General features: G+C 37.8%; 1 protein-coding gene across 9 annotated transcripts in view; it reads right to left on the bottom strand.

Annotated features, from left to right (window-relative positions):
- The window catches only part of CACNA2D1 (calcium voltage-gated channel auxiliary subunit alpha2delta 1), a 930857-nt gene that overhangs the window by 265050 nt on the left and 650495 nt on the right, over positions 1 to 15312 (bottom strand). For all 9 annotated transcript variants that reach the window (XM_077469518.1, XM_077469511.1, XM_077469509.1 and 6 more), the window contains 2 exons: positions 11884 to 11934; positions 2688 to 2787 (listed from right to left, as the gene is read on the bottom strand). In XM_077469518.1, coding sequence (XP_077325644.1) covers positions 2688 to 2787; positions 11884 to 11934 — 151 coding nt within the window. The remainder of the gene's footprint in view (positions 1 to 2687; positions 2788 to 11883; positions 11935 to 15312) is intronic.

The raw sequence follows: 15312 nt of genomic DNA, 5'->3' as shown, positions 1-15312 counted from the left end.
ACTCTGCACTTAAGTGGTTCTGCACATTAATATTTAAGCCTCTTGTTCGTCAAGACTTTAGCATGAATCCTGATACAGCTGATTAAGTCACAGTGTCATTTTCCTGCCTGCACTGGCAAGAAAGTATATCCTAATCTTTTAGCTGTGACCATGAATAATGATAGGTAAGGTTCTGCTAACAACATGATTGGTAGTGCCACTTTTATTTTTATTTTAATTCTCAAGATGGATGTAAGCAATTGGAAGACTGCATGTCGAGAACGCATACAATTGAGATATTTGGGGATTGCATCTTGATGTCTTTACATCAGTCTTATTTAAAGGGGCTGAAGCAGCGTGTTTGTCCCTCATCTCTCTTCTGTGTCATTTAAAATGAAAACATCTTTATTCTATATTTGAGAGGTATGAAATACCAAAAAGGCAGGTAACTGATGCCTTTCCATGCTACAGATGATACAGAATGTTGTAGATGTGCTTAATTTAGATGGTGTCATTTTTCATTCTTTCTTGTTTATTTGAACACCCTAAATGCAGACAGACAGCACATTTATAATAGTCAGGATTTAGGAGAACTAATTATTTAAAGATGTCTTGTGGGAGTTTGAGTTGAATGCTAATAATGTCAAGGTAAAATAACTGTTCTCTATAACACTACTACTTTTGTGTCATCCTGTGAGTGCAGGGCACCATGGTCCTGAAATAAGGAGGAGTCACCATGGTGCCATGCATTCACAGTGTTATTAAGAATCTTGGACTGAGTCAGGAGAAGAGGTGATGATGACAATTAATGCAAACAATTTCATTGGGATTATGTGAACTCCCTGTGGTGCCTAGCAAAGATAACTTCAGTATTTGAGATGTGTCAGAAGAACAAAATTTAAAAAAAAAAAAATTTCCTGAAATCTGTCATTGGAAGTTCAGCAGAACAGGATGACTTTTGCCTAAATTGAGGTTTACATTTGATGAAATCTTCAGATTCTTGATCCAGCAGGGTTGGAGAGAGGCATCCTACTCTCTAAGAACACTAAATCAGGTTGGACAGGTGTTTGCAGACAGTGTTGCCACTAAGAGGACCTGTGCATTTTAATTTGCCTAGTGCTCAAGCTCCTAGAGACCTACTATACCCAGAGTTCTAAAGACAGCTAGGATTTTTTTTTTAATATATATATATATATATATATATATAGATTTTTATTATAGTTAATTTCTCCAAATGTTGTACTCCTGTTATATATAATTATGCATAGCAGAACATCATTGCTGATCAGTTTGTGTTTGTCTTTTTATTTTTTTACAAACACAAACGCTAAACATCGAATACGTGAAAATGTAATAGCAGACATTTTCAATTATTTAAAACATGCGTTTTCTGGGAGAAACAGATTCCTTTTTCTAGGTAGAACTCTATTTCTGGATGCATTCTGTTTTCAGCATGCAAAATCGTTTACATGCTCCCTTTTAAAGTGGAACTGTAAGCAAAACTTTTTTTTTCAGAACAACACATTGATAGCAAATTAATCTCTAACTGCTTGCTTAGTCTATGAAAGCTAACCCTGAAACCCCTTTAATTAGAAAACACATCAGTCTCTAAAGTAGAGGTACTGAATTACAATTCAAGGAGGGCCAGTCAGTAAAACATTCCTCCAACAGAGGTCCAAATATCATGTTTGCATTATGACTTGTGTTTTTTTTTTTCATTCTGGGCCATAACACAAACACGATATTTGGACCTCTGCTGCAGGAAAAATTTTCTGACTGCCCCTTCTTGAATTTTAATTTGATACTTCTTCTTTACAGGCTGACTGATAGGGTTCAAAGGTGACCTTGCTAGGTTTCAGGTTTAGCTTTCATAGACTAAGCAAGCAATTAGAGATTAATTTGCTATTAATGTATTGTTTTGAAGATAACTTAATTGTTTTTATCAGGGGATTCAAAGAGCAGAAATGCCCTTAGATGTTCTTTTTTTTAATATAACAGAGTGGAGTTCCATCCTTTTCTAAAAGCTAATGGAAAGCTTTTCTGCGCTGACAGGTACAACTAAAGTGACCTTGTTTCATCTTCTGTTTCCCTAAATATCCTCTATATAAGGAAAATCATCTATTACATGGATTGACATTTCATGTTTCTTCCACGTCATATTGTGTTTTCCCTGGAAGCCTTGGTTTCCTCTCACAGTCCAAAATTAAAGGAGTACTAAAGAGAGTATGGACAATTGACTTTGCTAGAGACATCGTTAAATTGTGAACCCCCTGCAAATGGTTCTAGGTACCGTAATGGCAGCGCCTCCAATTTATTTTATATCATATTTTGTATTTAAGATTTAACTTCACTTACCATCAGGACAATAATCATTGGAGAATTGTCCAATGGGGGCACAGTTGAAAAACACAAATTTAATAGAGTGGAAAGGGTTAGAACCTCTAATATCGTTATTACTGCTGATCATGCCATTGTGTAGGGATGACCACTGCTCAACCCATCTCTTGCTCTGACAGCATTTTTAACATTTCCCCTTCTTATTCAAAACCATGGAAAAACTGGCTGGAATAAATATAAGATAAGATTACATGAAGGCTGTACAGAATTAAAAAAAAAAAAAGTTTCAGTGAAATGGTTAAGTTTTAATTAGCACAACATGATTTGGGATAAAAAAATAAAAAAATAGGCATCACCATGGAGATACTTACAGCAGCAACATTTACAAAATCGTCATCTGAGAGGGTTTCCAACATCTCAGTCACAGAGGTTCTTATCAACTTCAACGTCAACCCACTGACACTTCCGCTTCTGTAAAAAGAGATATAAAAATTTACAGGGTTTGCAAAAATAAATCTGCCTGAAATATCCTAATAATTTTCAGGTCCAGTGTCAATTAAATTAATTGGAAAACTATCCAGTTATCCATGTCCACCCCTTCTTCCTTCTTCAGATAATAGGCATTTTAAGCATTTTAAGAGATCTAAATGGCAACTTGTCTGCTTCAGGGCAAAGCTCAAACAAGGGAGATTGCAAATGCTGATGAAACACATTGCAGTTATATAAAAGTATTTCAATCCATTTAAAGCATCAGATGCAATCTATTCCATCAAAGCGACAAACAAGAGAATAGATTTTTTTACTACAAAGCAATCTACTAGACACATCAAGCTTGATGTTTTCTCCCCTGACATTAACCTAACAAAGAGCCCTCTGTGGAAACCCAGAGATGCTTTTAATGGACTGAATCTCTCACTTTTCACTCAGTATATACAACTCTAAATACATGCCAAAAGAACATATGTACTACCAGGGAATGAGATCAATTAGGAGGACAAATGTTTTTTCTTTTCTTTTTTTGGGCTGGACTGGAGATATTTTGTGGGTTTTTTTTTTTAGGGAATGTTTTGTTGTTGTAAAATGACATTGTTCTCTGAGCAAAACAGGTTTAGCACAAGTGTAAATATAATATATTTAGATAAAAAGGAACAGAAATGTTTACTAGTTCATACTGCCTCTTGCAAACATTGATATTTTTTTTCGTTGATTTACTACAAAAGCCAGAGAATGTACAATGTAATGTACATGTAGTAATGTGAAGCTTTGATCATCCAATCAAGTGCAAAGCAAAAATCTTGTTTTTGTAAAAATTTGCCTGCATATGATCGACTATTCAGTTATACAGCATCACTTTGCTAAGTGACCATTCACTAAAATAGAAAAAAGAGAAAGGTCTGGTGTCACCAGTGACACACCTCCATCCCTGAAATATGCAACAAAACTGAAAATTCACCCTGGGACTCTGAGTGAGGTGGGCATATATGTGCCTATATAATAGGTGCCTATATAATCAATTACGCTATACATCCAATTTATATTCTTTAATTCTCGGTACATTTTACATGCATTCACCCCTTAAGAGTGAGCTGGGTCTTACAAAATGCATTGGGTACACTAGATGCCTATGTGGTTTATGATTGCTATTACATTTATGTTCCACTATTTATTTATATGTATCCCTTATGAATTGCCATTTGTTGGTGACATCAATGCATGCATTATTTCTACTTGAATACATTTTTATACTGTATTTACTGCTGCTACGTTTATTGGCTAAACTGTGCCCACCTCACTCAAAGTCCCAAGGCAAATTTTCTGTTTTTATTCACTAAAATAGGTCATATTCATAAAAGAGTATCCTTTTGGGATGAATGTTTTACATGAATAAATATAATTTGATCATTGTAAGCAACCCTGTTCTTTTGAAAATCAACAGGTTTACAGGCCAGATCACTACATGGAAATAGAAGAAAGATAGCCTAAAAAAATTAAATAAATACAGCCATCACATCTAAGAATTGGTAAGCTGCAATATTTTTTGGTTCCTCTTCTATTGGTTTCTGGAGCATACCCTGTGGTCCCCATTAGACTCATATACATGCTATGCTGTGATTTTAGTTGTAATTGCGTGAAACTTGTGCTGCTTGTTTCCAGTAACTTATTTTTTTCAGTTTTAATACTCAGATTATAATGCACTTTAGTGTTTTATGTTTCTTGAATTTTGATCAATGTTTTTTTTTAATATAGATATCTATCTATGGGTGAATGGGTGTTGTCACCCACCCCGTTATTTTAAGCGTTGCAGTCTGCGGATGGCACAAAGGGTATAATCTCGCAATGCTATCAGATGCTGCTTGCGCGGCACCTGCGTGGCCACCCGTGCAAAGCACTGCCGCTTTGGGAACGAGATGTTGGCACCCTCACGGGTGAGCAGTGGGAGGAGGCCCTGCAGGCCATCACCTACTGTTCACTGAATGTGGCACAAAAGGTCTCCCAACTCTATATTATACTGAGAGCGCACTATACACCGGTTAGATTGAGTAGGATGGGTGGAACGGCTGACCCCCTATGTGGCAGGTGCGGGCAGCACGAGGGGGATCTTATTCACCTCCTGTGGCGTTGCCCGAAACTCCACAGATACTGGAAGGAGGTAGTGGACACTGTCAATGCGGTGTTTCACACGCAGATACCTATGGATCCCATATGCTGTGTTCTAGGGATACTGGAGGGGGTGGTGTCAGTAGAGCCCATCAGGGTGGCAGTCTCCAGGGCGGTATTCCAGGCTAGGAAACTTATTTTGCTGGGTTGGAAATCTGTAGAACCCCCGGTAGTAGCGGCCTGGATAACTCATATGGGCAGGACCCTTATCATGGAGAAATACATCTATCAACATAGGGGATGCCCGGGAAGGTTTGAGCGCTTATGGTCATGTTGGCTGGATACCCCTGGGCTAAGTCCAAACGAGCTAATATTGTCCAGAATATTGTAGGATGTGTGGTGCAGGGCAGATATGTGAGCCCTAGCTTGGAAATGTCTAACCTACTGGGGAACTCTGTGCGAGCACGGGGTGGAGGGAGGAGGTACTGGAATGATGTATTGCCTGTATATACATTGACAACTATGTATCAAATGGATGTACATGTGCGCTGGAAATTGCTGTATACCTGTAACTTTAATAAACACCTTTTTGATTTAAAAAAAAAAAAAGATATCTATCTATCTATATTTATACACAGTAAACACCGTTGATTAATAATAAATGGCTTCAGCCAAACACTAACCACCAGTGAAAGAAAAATGTTTGTGTTATCATTCATATTCTCTGAAAAATGGCTATATATATATATATATATATATATATATATATATATATATATATACAGTATCTCACAAACATGAGTACACCTCTCACATTTTTGTAAATATTTTATTAGATCTTTTCAGGTGACAACAGTAAAGTAATGAGTGTATAGCTTGTATAACAGTGTAAATTTGCCGTCCCCTCAAAATAACTTAACACGCAGCCATTATGGGGAACAGGTGTGTTAAATTTAGTTGTATTACTCTCTCTCTCATACTGTTCACTGGAAGTTCAACATGGCACCTCATGGCAAAGAATTTTCTGAGGATATGAAAAAAAGAATTGTTGCTCTACATAAAGATGGCCTAGGCTATAAGAAAATTGCCAAGACCCTGAAAATGAGCTGAGGCACAGTGGCCAAGACCATACAGTGCTTTAACAGGACAGGTTACACTCTGAACAGGCCTTGCCATGGTCGACCAAAGAAGTTGAGTGCACATGTTCAGCGTCATATCCAGAGGTTTTCTTTGGGAAATAGACTTATAAGTGCTGCCAGCACTGCTACAGAGGTTGAAGGGGTGGAGGGTCAGCCCATCAGTGCTGTCATCTCAGAAGGAAGCCTCTTCTAAAGATGATGCACAAGAAAGCCTGCAAACAGTTTGCTGAAGACAAGCAAACTAGGGCATGGATTACTAGAACCATGTCCTGTGGTCTGATGAGACCAAGATAGACTTATTTGGTTCAGATGGTGTCAAGCGTGTGTGGCGGCAACCAGGTGAGGAGTACAAAGACAAGTGTGTTTTGCCTACAGTCGAGCATCGTGGTGGGAGTGTCATGGTCTGGGGCTGCATGAGTGCTGCTGGCACTTCAGAGCTACAGTTCATTGAGGGTAACATGTACTCTGACATACTGAAGCCGAGCATGATCCCCTGCCTTCAGAGACTGGGCCACAGGGCAGTATTCCAACATTATAACCCCAAATACACCTCCAAGACAAGACGACCACTGCCTTGATAAAGAAGCTGAGGATAAAGGTGATGTACTGGCTAAGCATGTCTCCAGACCTAAATCCAATTGAGCATCTGTGGGGCATCCTCAAACGGAAGGTAGAGGAGCACAAAGTCTCTAACATCCACCAGCTCCGTGATGTCATCATGGAGGAGTGGAAGAGGACATCAGTGGCAACCTGTGAAGCTCTGGTGAGCTCCATGCCCAAGATGGTTAAGACAGTGCTTGAAAATAATGGTGGCCACACAAAATATTGACACTTTGGGCAAAATTTGGACATTTTCACTTAAGGGTATACTCACTTTTGTTGCCAGCGGTTCAGATATTAATGGCTGTAAACTCACTACTTTACATTGTAGAGAAGTGTAATTTCTGAAAAGCTATAATAAAATATTTACAAAAATGTGAGGGGTGTACTCACTTTTGTTAAGATACTGTATATACATATATATATATATATATATATATATATATATATATATATATATATATATATATATATATATATATATATATATACATATATATATACATATATATATATATATATATATATATATATATATATATATATATATATATATATATATATATATACATACATACATATATCTATATATGTATATGTATATATATATATATATATATATATATATATAAATATATATGTGCAATTTTTGAGGGTTTCTTTCCAATTATTAATTGACCTTTTTTGCTTCCGTATTTTATTTTTGATTTTTATTAGTGACATTTTTTTGCACTGTTGTTTTCCCTTTGCTCCTTTAGTATCTATGCTAGCTTTCACCTGCTAATTGTACAGTTAAATCAATCTTACTTAGACATCACCTGACAGGGTAGTGGCACTGTGTATGTGTATTCTTCTTTTGTTCTTTTTTATTTAATTATTTATTTATTTTTTAGTATATGTGCTGCCGAAGTGGATTTAATACTGCTTTACATGGACATTCCATAAACCCAAAAACGGCATTGCTTCCTCAATCAACTTTATACCTTAACAGGTGGAATTTTTGGTTTATATGTTGTTAAAAATTATGTTATGTACTGAGCTTCTCTCTTGTGAAAAGGTTCCATGTAACCTGGCATCTCAGTTTGGATTAACATTGCTATTATTATAACTCCTACGTAAAAGCCTATTGTTCCACTTCACAATTGTGCTGTTTTGTCCTTCAATCTACTCCTTGTTTTCTAGATTCTGCCTTCTCCTTCACCCCTAACATTCACTAAATGCATTTGATGCTTTAAAAAATGAAACTTTCTATAAATATAACGTTTATTGCAGTTATGCATATTAAAAGCTAATAAATTACATTTCTGAGAATGTTCATAACATTTCATTTTTTTCAGTAGGTAGGTTTATTGAATTTAAATGTAAATGTTCAAAATCAGCACTTGCACATTTAGTAACATAAAAAAAGAAAAATGAAATTGTGTCTCATACATTTTAAATAAAGTATGGCATTCCACAGTATTAATGCAGTAGAGTAGTAATATCCAGTAAATATTGTAGGTAAATGATTATGTATAACATCAGGTAATCAATAGTACCACAACTGTAGTAGATGCAAGGTAAAAATATGTCTGGCCAGTTCTCTGGGGGGGGGGGGGGGGGGTGGGGGTTAAGGAGGAGGTGGGGATGGGTTGGGGCAACAGAAGTTTGCAGGTATATTGCAAAGGATAAGAAAATTAGATAGAGTAAGTACATACAGTCAGGTCCATAACTATTGGGACATCAACACATTTCTAATCTTTTTGGCTCTATACACCACCACAATGGATTTGAAATAAAACAAACAAGACATGTTCTAACTGCAAACTTTCAGCTTTAATCAGGTGAATGGTGTAAGAATTACAACAGTTTGTATATGTGCCTCCCACTTTTTAAGGGATGAAAAGTAATGGGACAATTGGCTGCTCAGCTTTTCCATGGCCAGGTGTGTGTTATTCCCTCATTATTCCATTTACAAGGAACAGATAAAAGGTCCAGAGTTCACATAGGTGTATATGTGTCAAAGTCAACAATCAAGAGAAGACTTCACCAGAGTGAATACAGAGGGTTTACCACAAGATGTAAACCATTGGTGAACCTCAAAAACAGGAAGGTCAGATTAGAGTTTGCCAAACAACATCTAAAAAAGCCTTCACATTTCTGGAACAACATCCTATGGACAAATGAGACCAAGATCAACTTGTACCAGAGTGATGGGAAGAGAGGGTATGCAGAAGGAAAGGAACTGCTCATGATCCAAAGCATACCACCTCATCAGTGAAGCATGGTGGTGGTAGTGTCATGGCATGGATATGTATGGCTGCCAATGGAACTGGTTCTCTTGTATTTATTGATGATGTGACTGCTGACAAAAGCAGCAGGATGAATTCTGAAGTGTTTCAGGCAATATTACCTGCTCATAATCAGCAAAATGCTTCAGAACTCATTGGACGGCGCTTCACAGTGCAGATGGACAATGACCCGAAGCATACTGCGAGAGCAGCCAAAGAGTTTATTTAAGGGGAAGAAGTAGAATGTTATGCAATAGCCAAGTCAATCACTTGACTTGAACCCAATTGAGCATGTATTTCACTTTCTGAAGACAAAACTGAAGGAAAAATGCCCCAAGAACAAGCAGGAACTGAAGACAGTTGCAGTAGAGGCCTGGCAGAGCATCACCAGGGATGAAACCCAGCGTCTGGTGATGTTTATGTGTTCCAGACTTCAGGTTATAATTGACTGCAAAGGATTTGCAACCAAGTATTAAAAAGTGAAAAGTGATGGATGGTTGTTAATCTGTTCCATTACTTTTGGTCCCTTAAAAAGTGGGAGGCACATATACAAACTGTTGTAATTCCTACACTGTTCACATGATTTGGATGTGAATACCCTCAAATAAAGCTGAAAGTCTGCACAACAATCACATCTTGTTAATTTAATTTCAAATCCACTGTCTTGGTGTATAGAGCCAAAAAGATTAGAATTGTGTTGATGTCTCAATATTTATGGGCCTGACTGTAATGTATATAAGTCAAAGTAGAGGGTCCTGTTAAAATGAGGAGTACTGCACAAGCATAGGCTTATATAGTTCTCCCTTGTGCATCCACCCAAGCCCCCCTAAACCTTATTGAATATTGTATTGTACTGTATTTAGTATGTTTGTAAGAATGTAGAGCTTCATTAATAGCAGCTTGCCATACCTTCATAGTGGGTGGCATAGGGAGTTTCAGATAGTGAATAACATTAATATTATCAGGAATAGTAAGGAACATTATAAAAAAAATGAATAGCACTTGGAGGGCAAATGTAGTTGCTGGTGCACCAACTGACAAAGGTTGTTAAAGTGGTTGTAAACCCTTACAAACCACTTTTACCTACAGGTAAGCCTAGATTAAGGCTTACCTGTAGGTCCAAGAAATATCTCCTAAACCTATACGGTTTAGGAGATATTTGCCTGAAGACAGGCACCGCTGTCTACGGCGCATGCGCCGTAGACAGCGGCACGCAGGCGCACTGAGCGCGGCATTTCCAACAATGGAGCTGCCGCACGTGTCGGCTCCCGTGCGCATGCGCGGGAGTGACGTCATCGCGGCTTCACCGAATGACAGCGGCGGAGCTGCGAGACCCCACCGAGAAGATAGACGCTCCGGACTACAGGGGACAGCGGTGACTTCGCTGGCTCCTGTGTCAGGTAAGTGACACATAATGGACTACTATGCGATGCATAGTAGTCCATTATGCTTTGCCTTTGCAGGGAATGAAAGAGGAAGTAAACTCATCAGGGTTTACTTCCTCTTTAAAGACCCAATATAAAAATATGTGCAGCGCTATATAATATTAGCAAACAGAACTGAAGTGATGCAACAACAACAATGAAACAATATACAGTATAATACTAAAATTGTGAGAACCTAGTAAATATTAAAGTTAAAAAAAGGTTAAGTGAATAGAGTCCAAGGTGTTAATATTGAGTTGGTGAGTCCCACACTTCAATTCAGAGGTCACCCAAAAGTATGTCTCTGTTAAGCAGAAAATAAATCTTTATCAAATGTATTAGTTACTATGGTCTCACCATTATATCATTATACTGCATATCGTTATTGTTATTGTTGTTGAATCACTTCAGCTATGTTTGCTAATATTATATAGCTCTGCATATATTTTTATATTGACACCTAGGAACATGATTGAAGGGTTCACTCCCAATGTTAGGCCTCCCATTGTGTTGCTAGCATCTATCCCCTTTCCCCAGAAGGTTTGAAATTGAGGACAGGTCCATAGTACATGAATGAACCAAATGCAGTCTGACATATATCACATATTGCCCTAACATGGAGATAAATAGTAGTGAGTCTTTGTGGGGAGAAGTGTATAAACTTAAGTTTCATCATTTTGTCCATATTGGAAATCATAAGGGAAATGTATTGTTGCAGACCGTCATTCCTTTCCATTTATGGTAGAAGCTGGACAGTTCTGGGGTGTTGCTACATAATAATTTCTGATAGAAAAATTAAATCTCTTTGTTGATCCTATCAGCAATTAGAAAGTTTCAATATTGTCAGATGCTAATGTTATTGGAATTAGAAACTTGGCTTGAATTGCATGCCTTCAGAAATCAATGATATACCATTTCTAATGATGTCTCCTGTAACAAGCAAACAAGTGCATGACAATAGCCAACAGTACTAAAAGCGGAAGTGAAATTATGAGTTTTATAGATGTTTAGCAGTCCAGGCAACAAATGGAAGTGACACACATAATGTGGGATCCAAATAAATAGGTACTTATCAAGAAATAATAAAATATAAATTATAGAGTTTTATCCAAAAAAGGTAAATGGGCATGCCGGCTATGCTGTACTTAAAATTTTCTTTATTAATGATTCAGCAGAAAAACATGTAACTGCGTCCTTAATGAATTGTCTTTGAAGACCTTTATATACAGCGTTGCCAGCATGTGCTGTCACCATTTTTGGATGTAATGTTCACAGCATTAATGAGACAGATAGGTCCCAGCAGGAGCTGCAGCAGATGTATTTTTTGACTAAGCTTGACTGCCAAAGTTTCTGGTTAACTGTAACCCTACCTAGTAGATTTATTACTAAACAAAAGTAAATGTGAGTTGTACTTTTATTTATAATGGTGAAAGATAATCTCTAAATTACACTTCGGCTACGTTTTGAATTGGTTGTTGACACATTTCTGCAATGATCCTTACTTGCCTCAAATAATCAGAAAAAAAAGATACCTACACATCCACCAAAATAAGCATGTCTTTTGGAGATGCTGCTCCTTGAATATACCTAAAATATGGATATAAAAAAAAAAAGTTACAGCAGTAAGTTTATTTCACAAAATAAGAACTGTTTAAAATGTAAAATAAAAAATTTAATTTATTTTCATATGTACTCTTATTGCATGTATCAATTGTAAAGTAAGGATACTCAAAAGAACCAGTTCAATGATATGTTATGTCTAAGAAGAATATGGAACAAACACCTTGAATTCCTGCTGAATGCAAAGCTAAAAAATTGAACCACATGTCTATAATATGTCTATATTGTCCTCTAAGGCTATTCTACTGATTTAACCTTAACCAGCCCAGATAAATAATGCAGGGAAATGTAATTTAGCAGAAACTGGAAAATGTCCATTGAAATTAAAGTGATTGTAAAGGCTTGTTTTTTTTTTTTCAAAATAAAAATAACAAACATGTTATACTTACCTGCTCTGTTGCAGTAGATTTGCACAGAGCAGCCTGGATCCTCCTCTTCTCAGGTACCTCTTCTGTAATCCTAACCCCTCCCTCCTGTCCAGTGCCCCACAGTAAGCAGTTTGCTATGGGGGCACCTGGGCTGAGTCACAGCTCTCTGTGTCCATTCAGACACAGAGCCCTTCTTTTCCCTAAATGGCTAGCTGACTTTGATTTGACAGCAGCGGGAGACAATGGGGACCTCAGGTAAGTAGGGGGGTGCTGGGTAGGCTGCTACACACAGAAGGCTTATTATCTTAATGAATAGTATGTATTAAGATAAAAAACCTTCTGTCATTACAGCCCCGTTAAATTCTTGTGTTTGCAAGTTCACTGAATTTTAAAAATATCTACACATTAAAATACAATCATAGTGAAAACTTAAGTTATACTTTACATTTGGAAGTATTGTCCTTAGCTTGATACAAACAGAAAGGTCAACAGTCCTTCAAAAGAGGGTATGCATTGCGTGATAATAAACTATGTTTTACCATTTACCAAATATATTTGCTATATTTTTCACATATCTACTTCTGGTAGCTGTGTTCTAATCACTGGTATTGTGAGTATTATTATTAAATGTAATATGAGACATTTTCAAAAGAACATAATGAACTGCATTTTTAGTACTGAAGGTCTTTTGTGCAAAAAACATCCATGACCTCCTGCTGTATTAAAGCTAAAGTGCCCTAGGTATTTCAGAAACACAATAGTGTAGAACATTGTGTAGTTACATTCCCACTCAATGTCTCTACATCTATTCTGAATATCATAACGCAGACTGATTCAAAATAATTTCAAGGATACAACTCAGTATGATGAAGAGGTTGTCATCTTATAAATCCTGATACAAACATACCAACTACTACTGTAAAAGTTAAGGTTACCTGACCCCGCTTTTAAAATACAGAGAAGAAAGATACAAAATATTTGTGTGTTATTTCTCATTACTGGAAAACCAATCAAAGCTAACATTGTGTATTGCTATCTAAAAAGTCAGATTTGATTTTCTTATTTCCAAATCAGGTAAATATAAAAGAAAATGATTACCGACATCAAGAAAATACGGACCAGAATGGCTGCTTGATTACAGAGCTACTAGACTGCAAGAGATGCAGCGGCGATTCTAAGCTCTCTAAGTCTACAGGAGAGGAGGAGGGGTTTTCTCAGCTAAGCACACCCTCCTGCATGCCTGAGCTAAGGGCAGATGAATCATAGGTTGTGAATGCTACAATAATCATATGCCTTTACACAAGATGACCCATGGCCAGAAATGCTAGGGGATGTCAGTGTGATTTCTCAGCAAAATAAAGCATGGAGACCTGGATGGATGAGTTTGCTTTGAATGTCAAACATTTATAAATCACTTAAGGGCAGAAGGATTTGTCCCCTTAATGACCAGGTCATTTTTTTTGATATGGCACTGCTCTGTTTTAACTAACAATTGTGCGGTCGTGCAACGTTGTACCCAAACAAAATGTATATCCCTTTTTTCCCACAAATAGAGCTTTCTTTTGAGGGTATTTGATCACCTCTGCAGGTTTTATTTTTTGCACTATAAACAAAAACGGGGATCTGTCTGTTGACATTGACAGATGCCCATTCTGGCTCTCTGTTGAGCGAGCTCTCAGATGGCCGGTGGACATCACGGCCTTCCACAGACCAGAATGGCTGCTTGATTACAGAGCTCCTGGACTGCAGGAGATACATCGGTGATTCTAAGCTCTCCAGGGTGTTTTTTGGACATCCCACAGTGGAAGTTTAGTTCAAGGGCCCCTGGCCATCATGAACAGAACAATAAAGGACAATCAGTTAACCCCAAAAGCTTACTACCTTTTTCACAGCTCAGCCTCATGGCAGCAAGCAAGATGGCACCAGCTGGTCCTCTCCCTCAGCCTGATACTCTCAACAGCACACTCTCAACAGACAAGCGGCTCCAGACACAGCAGCAGTTCACAGAGGAGACAATCACCTCGCTCTACTACCCTCATGTCTGGCAGCCCAGAAAGGCTAGATTCAGGACTGATGGATAGAGCAGCAGGACTGAAGTGAGCTTTAATAATGACCCAGGGAATGACGCAAGAAAACGCCCTGACTCAATTGATTTGTTCCCGACTAATATTCAGCCTGTGATGGACATTATCTTAAAGGATATACTTATGCCCCTTAAAAGCTCCTTCCAAGCAGACATGGCATCCTGTATGCACAAGTTTAGCATTGAGCTGCCGGCTGTTGATTCTATAGTCAGCCACATTGAAACAAAAATGGGAGAATATGCTGCTACAATTAATGACCTGATAGGTGCATCTGAGAAACAGGATGATGAGATGGACTAGATTAAAGCGAAGCTGGTAGACATTGAGGATAGGTCAAGGAGAAACAATCTGAAGACAAGGGTTGTCCCAGAGTCTGTGTAGCTGGCAGACCTCTGCAAACATGTGCAAGATATGTTCAAAGCTATTCTTCCAGACCTTATGGAATTTCCTAAGTTAAACCAAAGCTTCACTCTCTCAATCATCATTGACTATTTTCATCCTTATTTTGCTAGTATAATAAATAAATAGGAAAGCATATAATATTTACATGTTTTAAACTTTTTTTTACATTTCTTCAGTTACTTCTTGTTTTCCAGGCCTGGGAAAATGATGCCATACATCCCAGGAGTCTACAGGAGAGGAGGAGGGGTTTTCTCAGCTAAGCACACCCTCCTGCATGCCTGAGCTAAGGGCAGATGAATCGTAGGATGTGAATGCTACAATAATCCTATGCCTTTACACAAGATGACCCATGGCCAGAAATGCTAGGGGATATCAGCGTGATTTCTCAGCAAAATAAAGCATGGAGACATGGATGGATGAGTTTGCTTTGAATGTCAAACATTTATAAACCACTTAAGGACAGAAGGATTTGCCCCCTTAATGACCAGGCC

Source organism: Lithobates pipiens, unplaced genomic scaffold (assembly GCF_037356315.1).
Source record: "Lithobates pipiens isolate NorthernLeopardFrog02 unplaced genomic scaffold, aLitPip1_a1.2 Scaffold_8, whole genome shotgun sequence".
Taxonomy (NCBI): Eukaryota; Metazoa; Chordata; class Amphibia; order Anura; family Ranidae; genus Lithobates; species Lithobates pipiens.
Note: the sequence above shows the minus strand (reverse complement) of the source record. Positions and strands in the feature narration are given on the sequence as shown.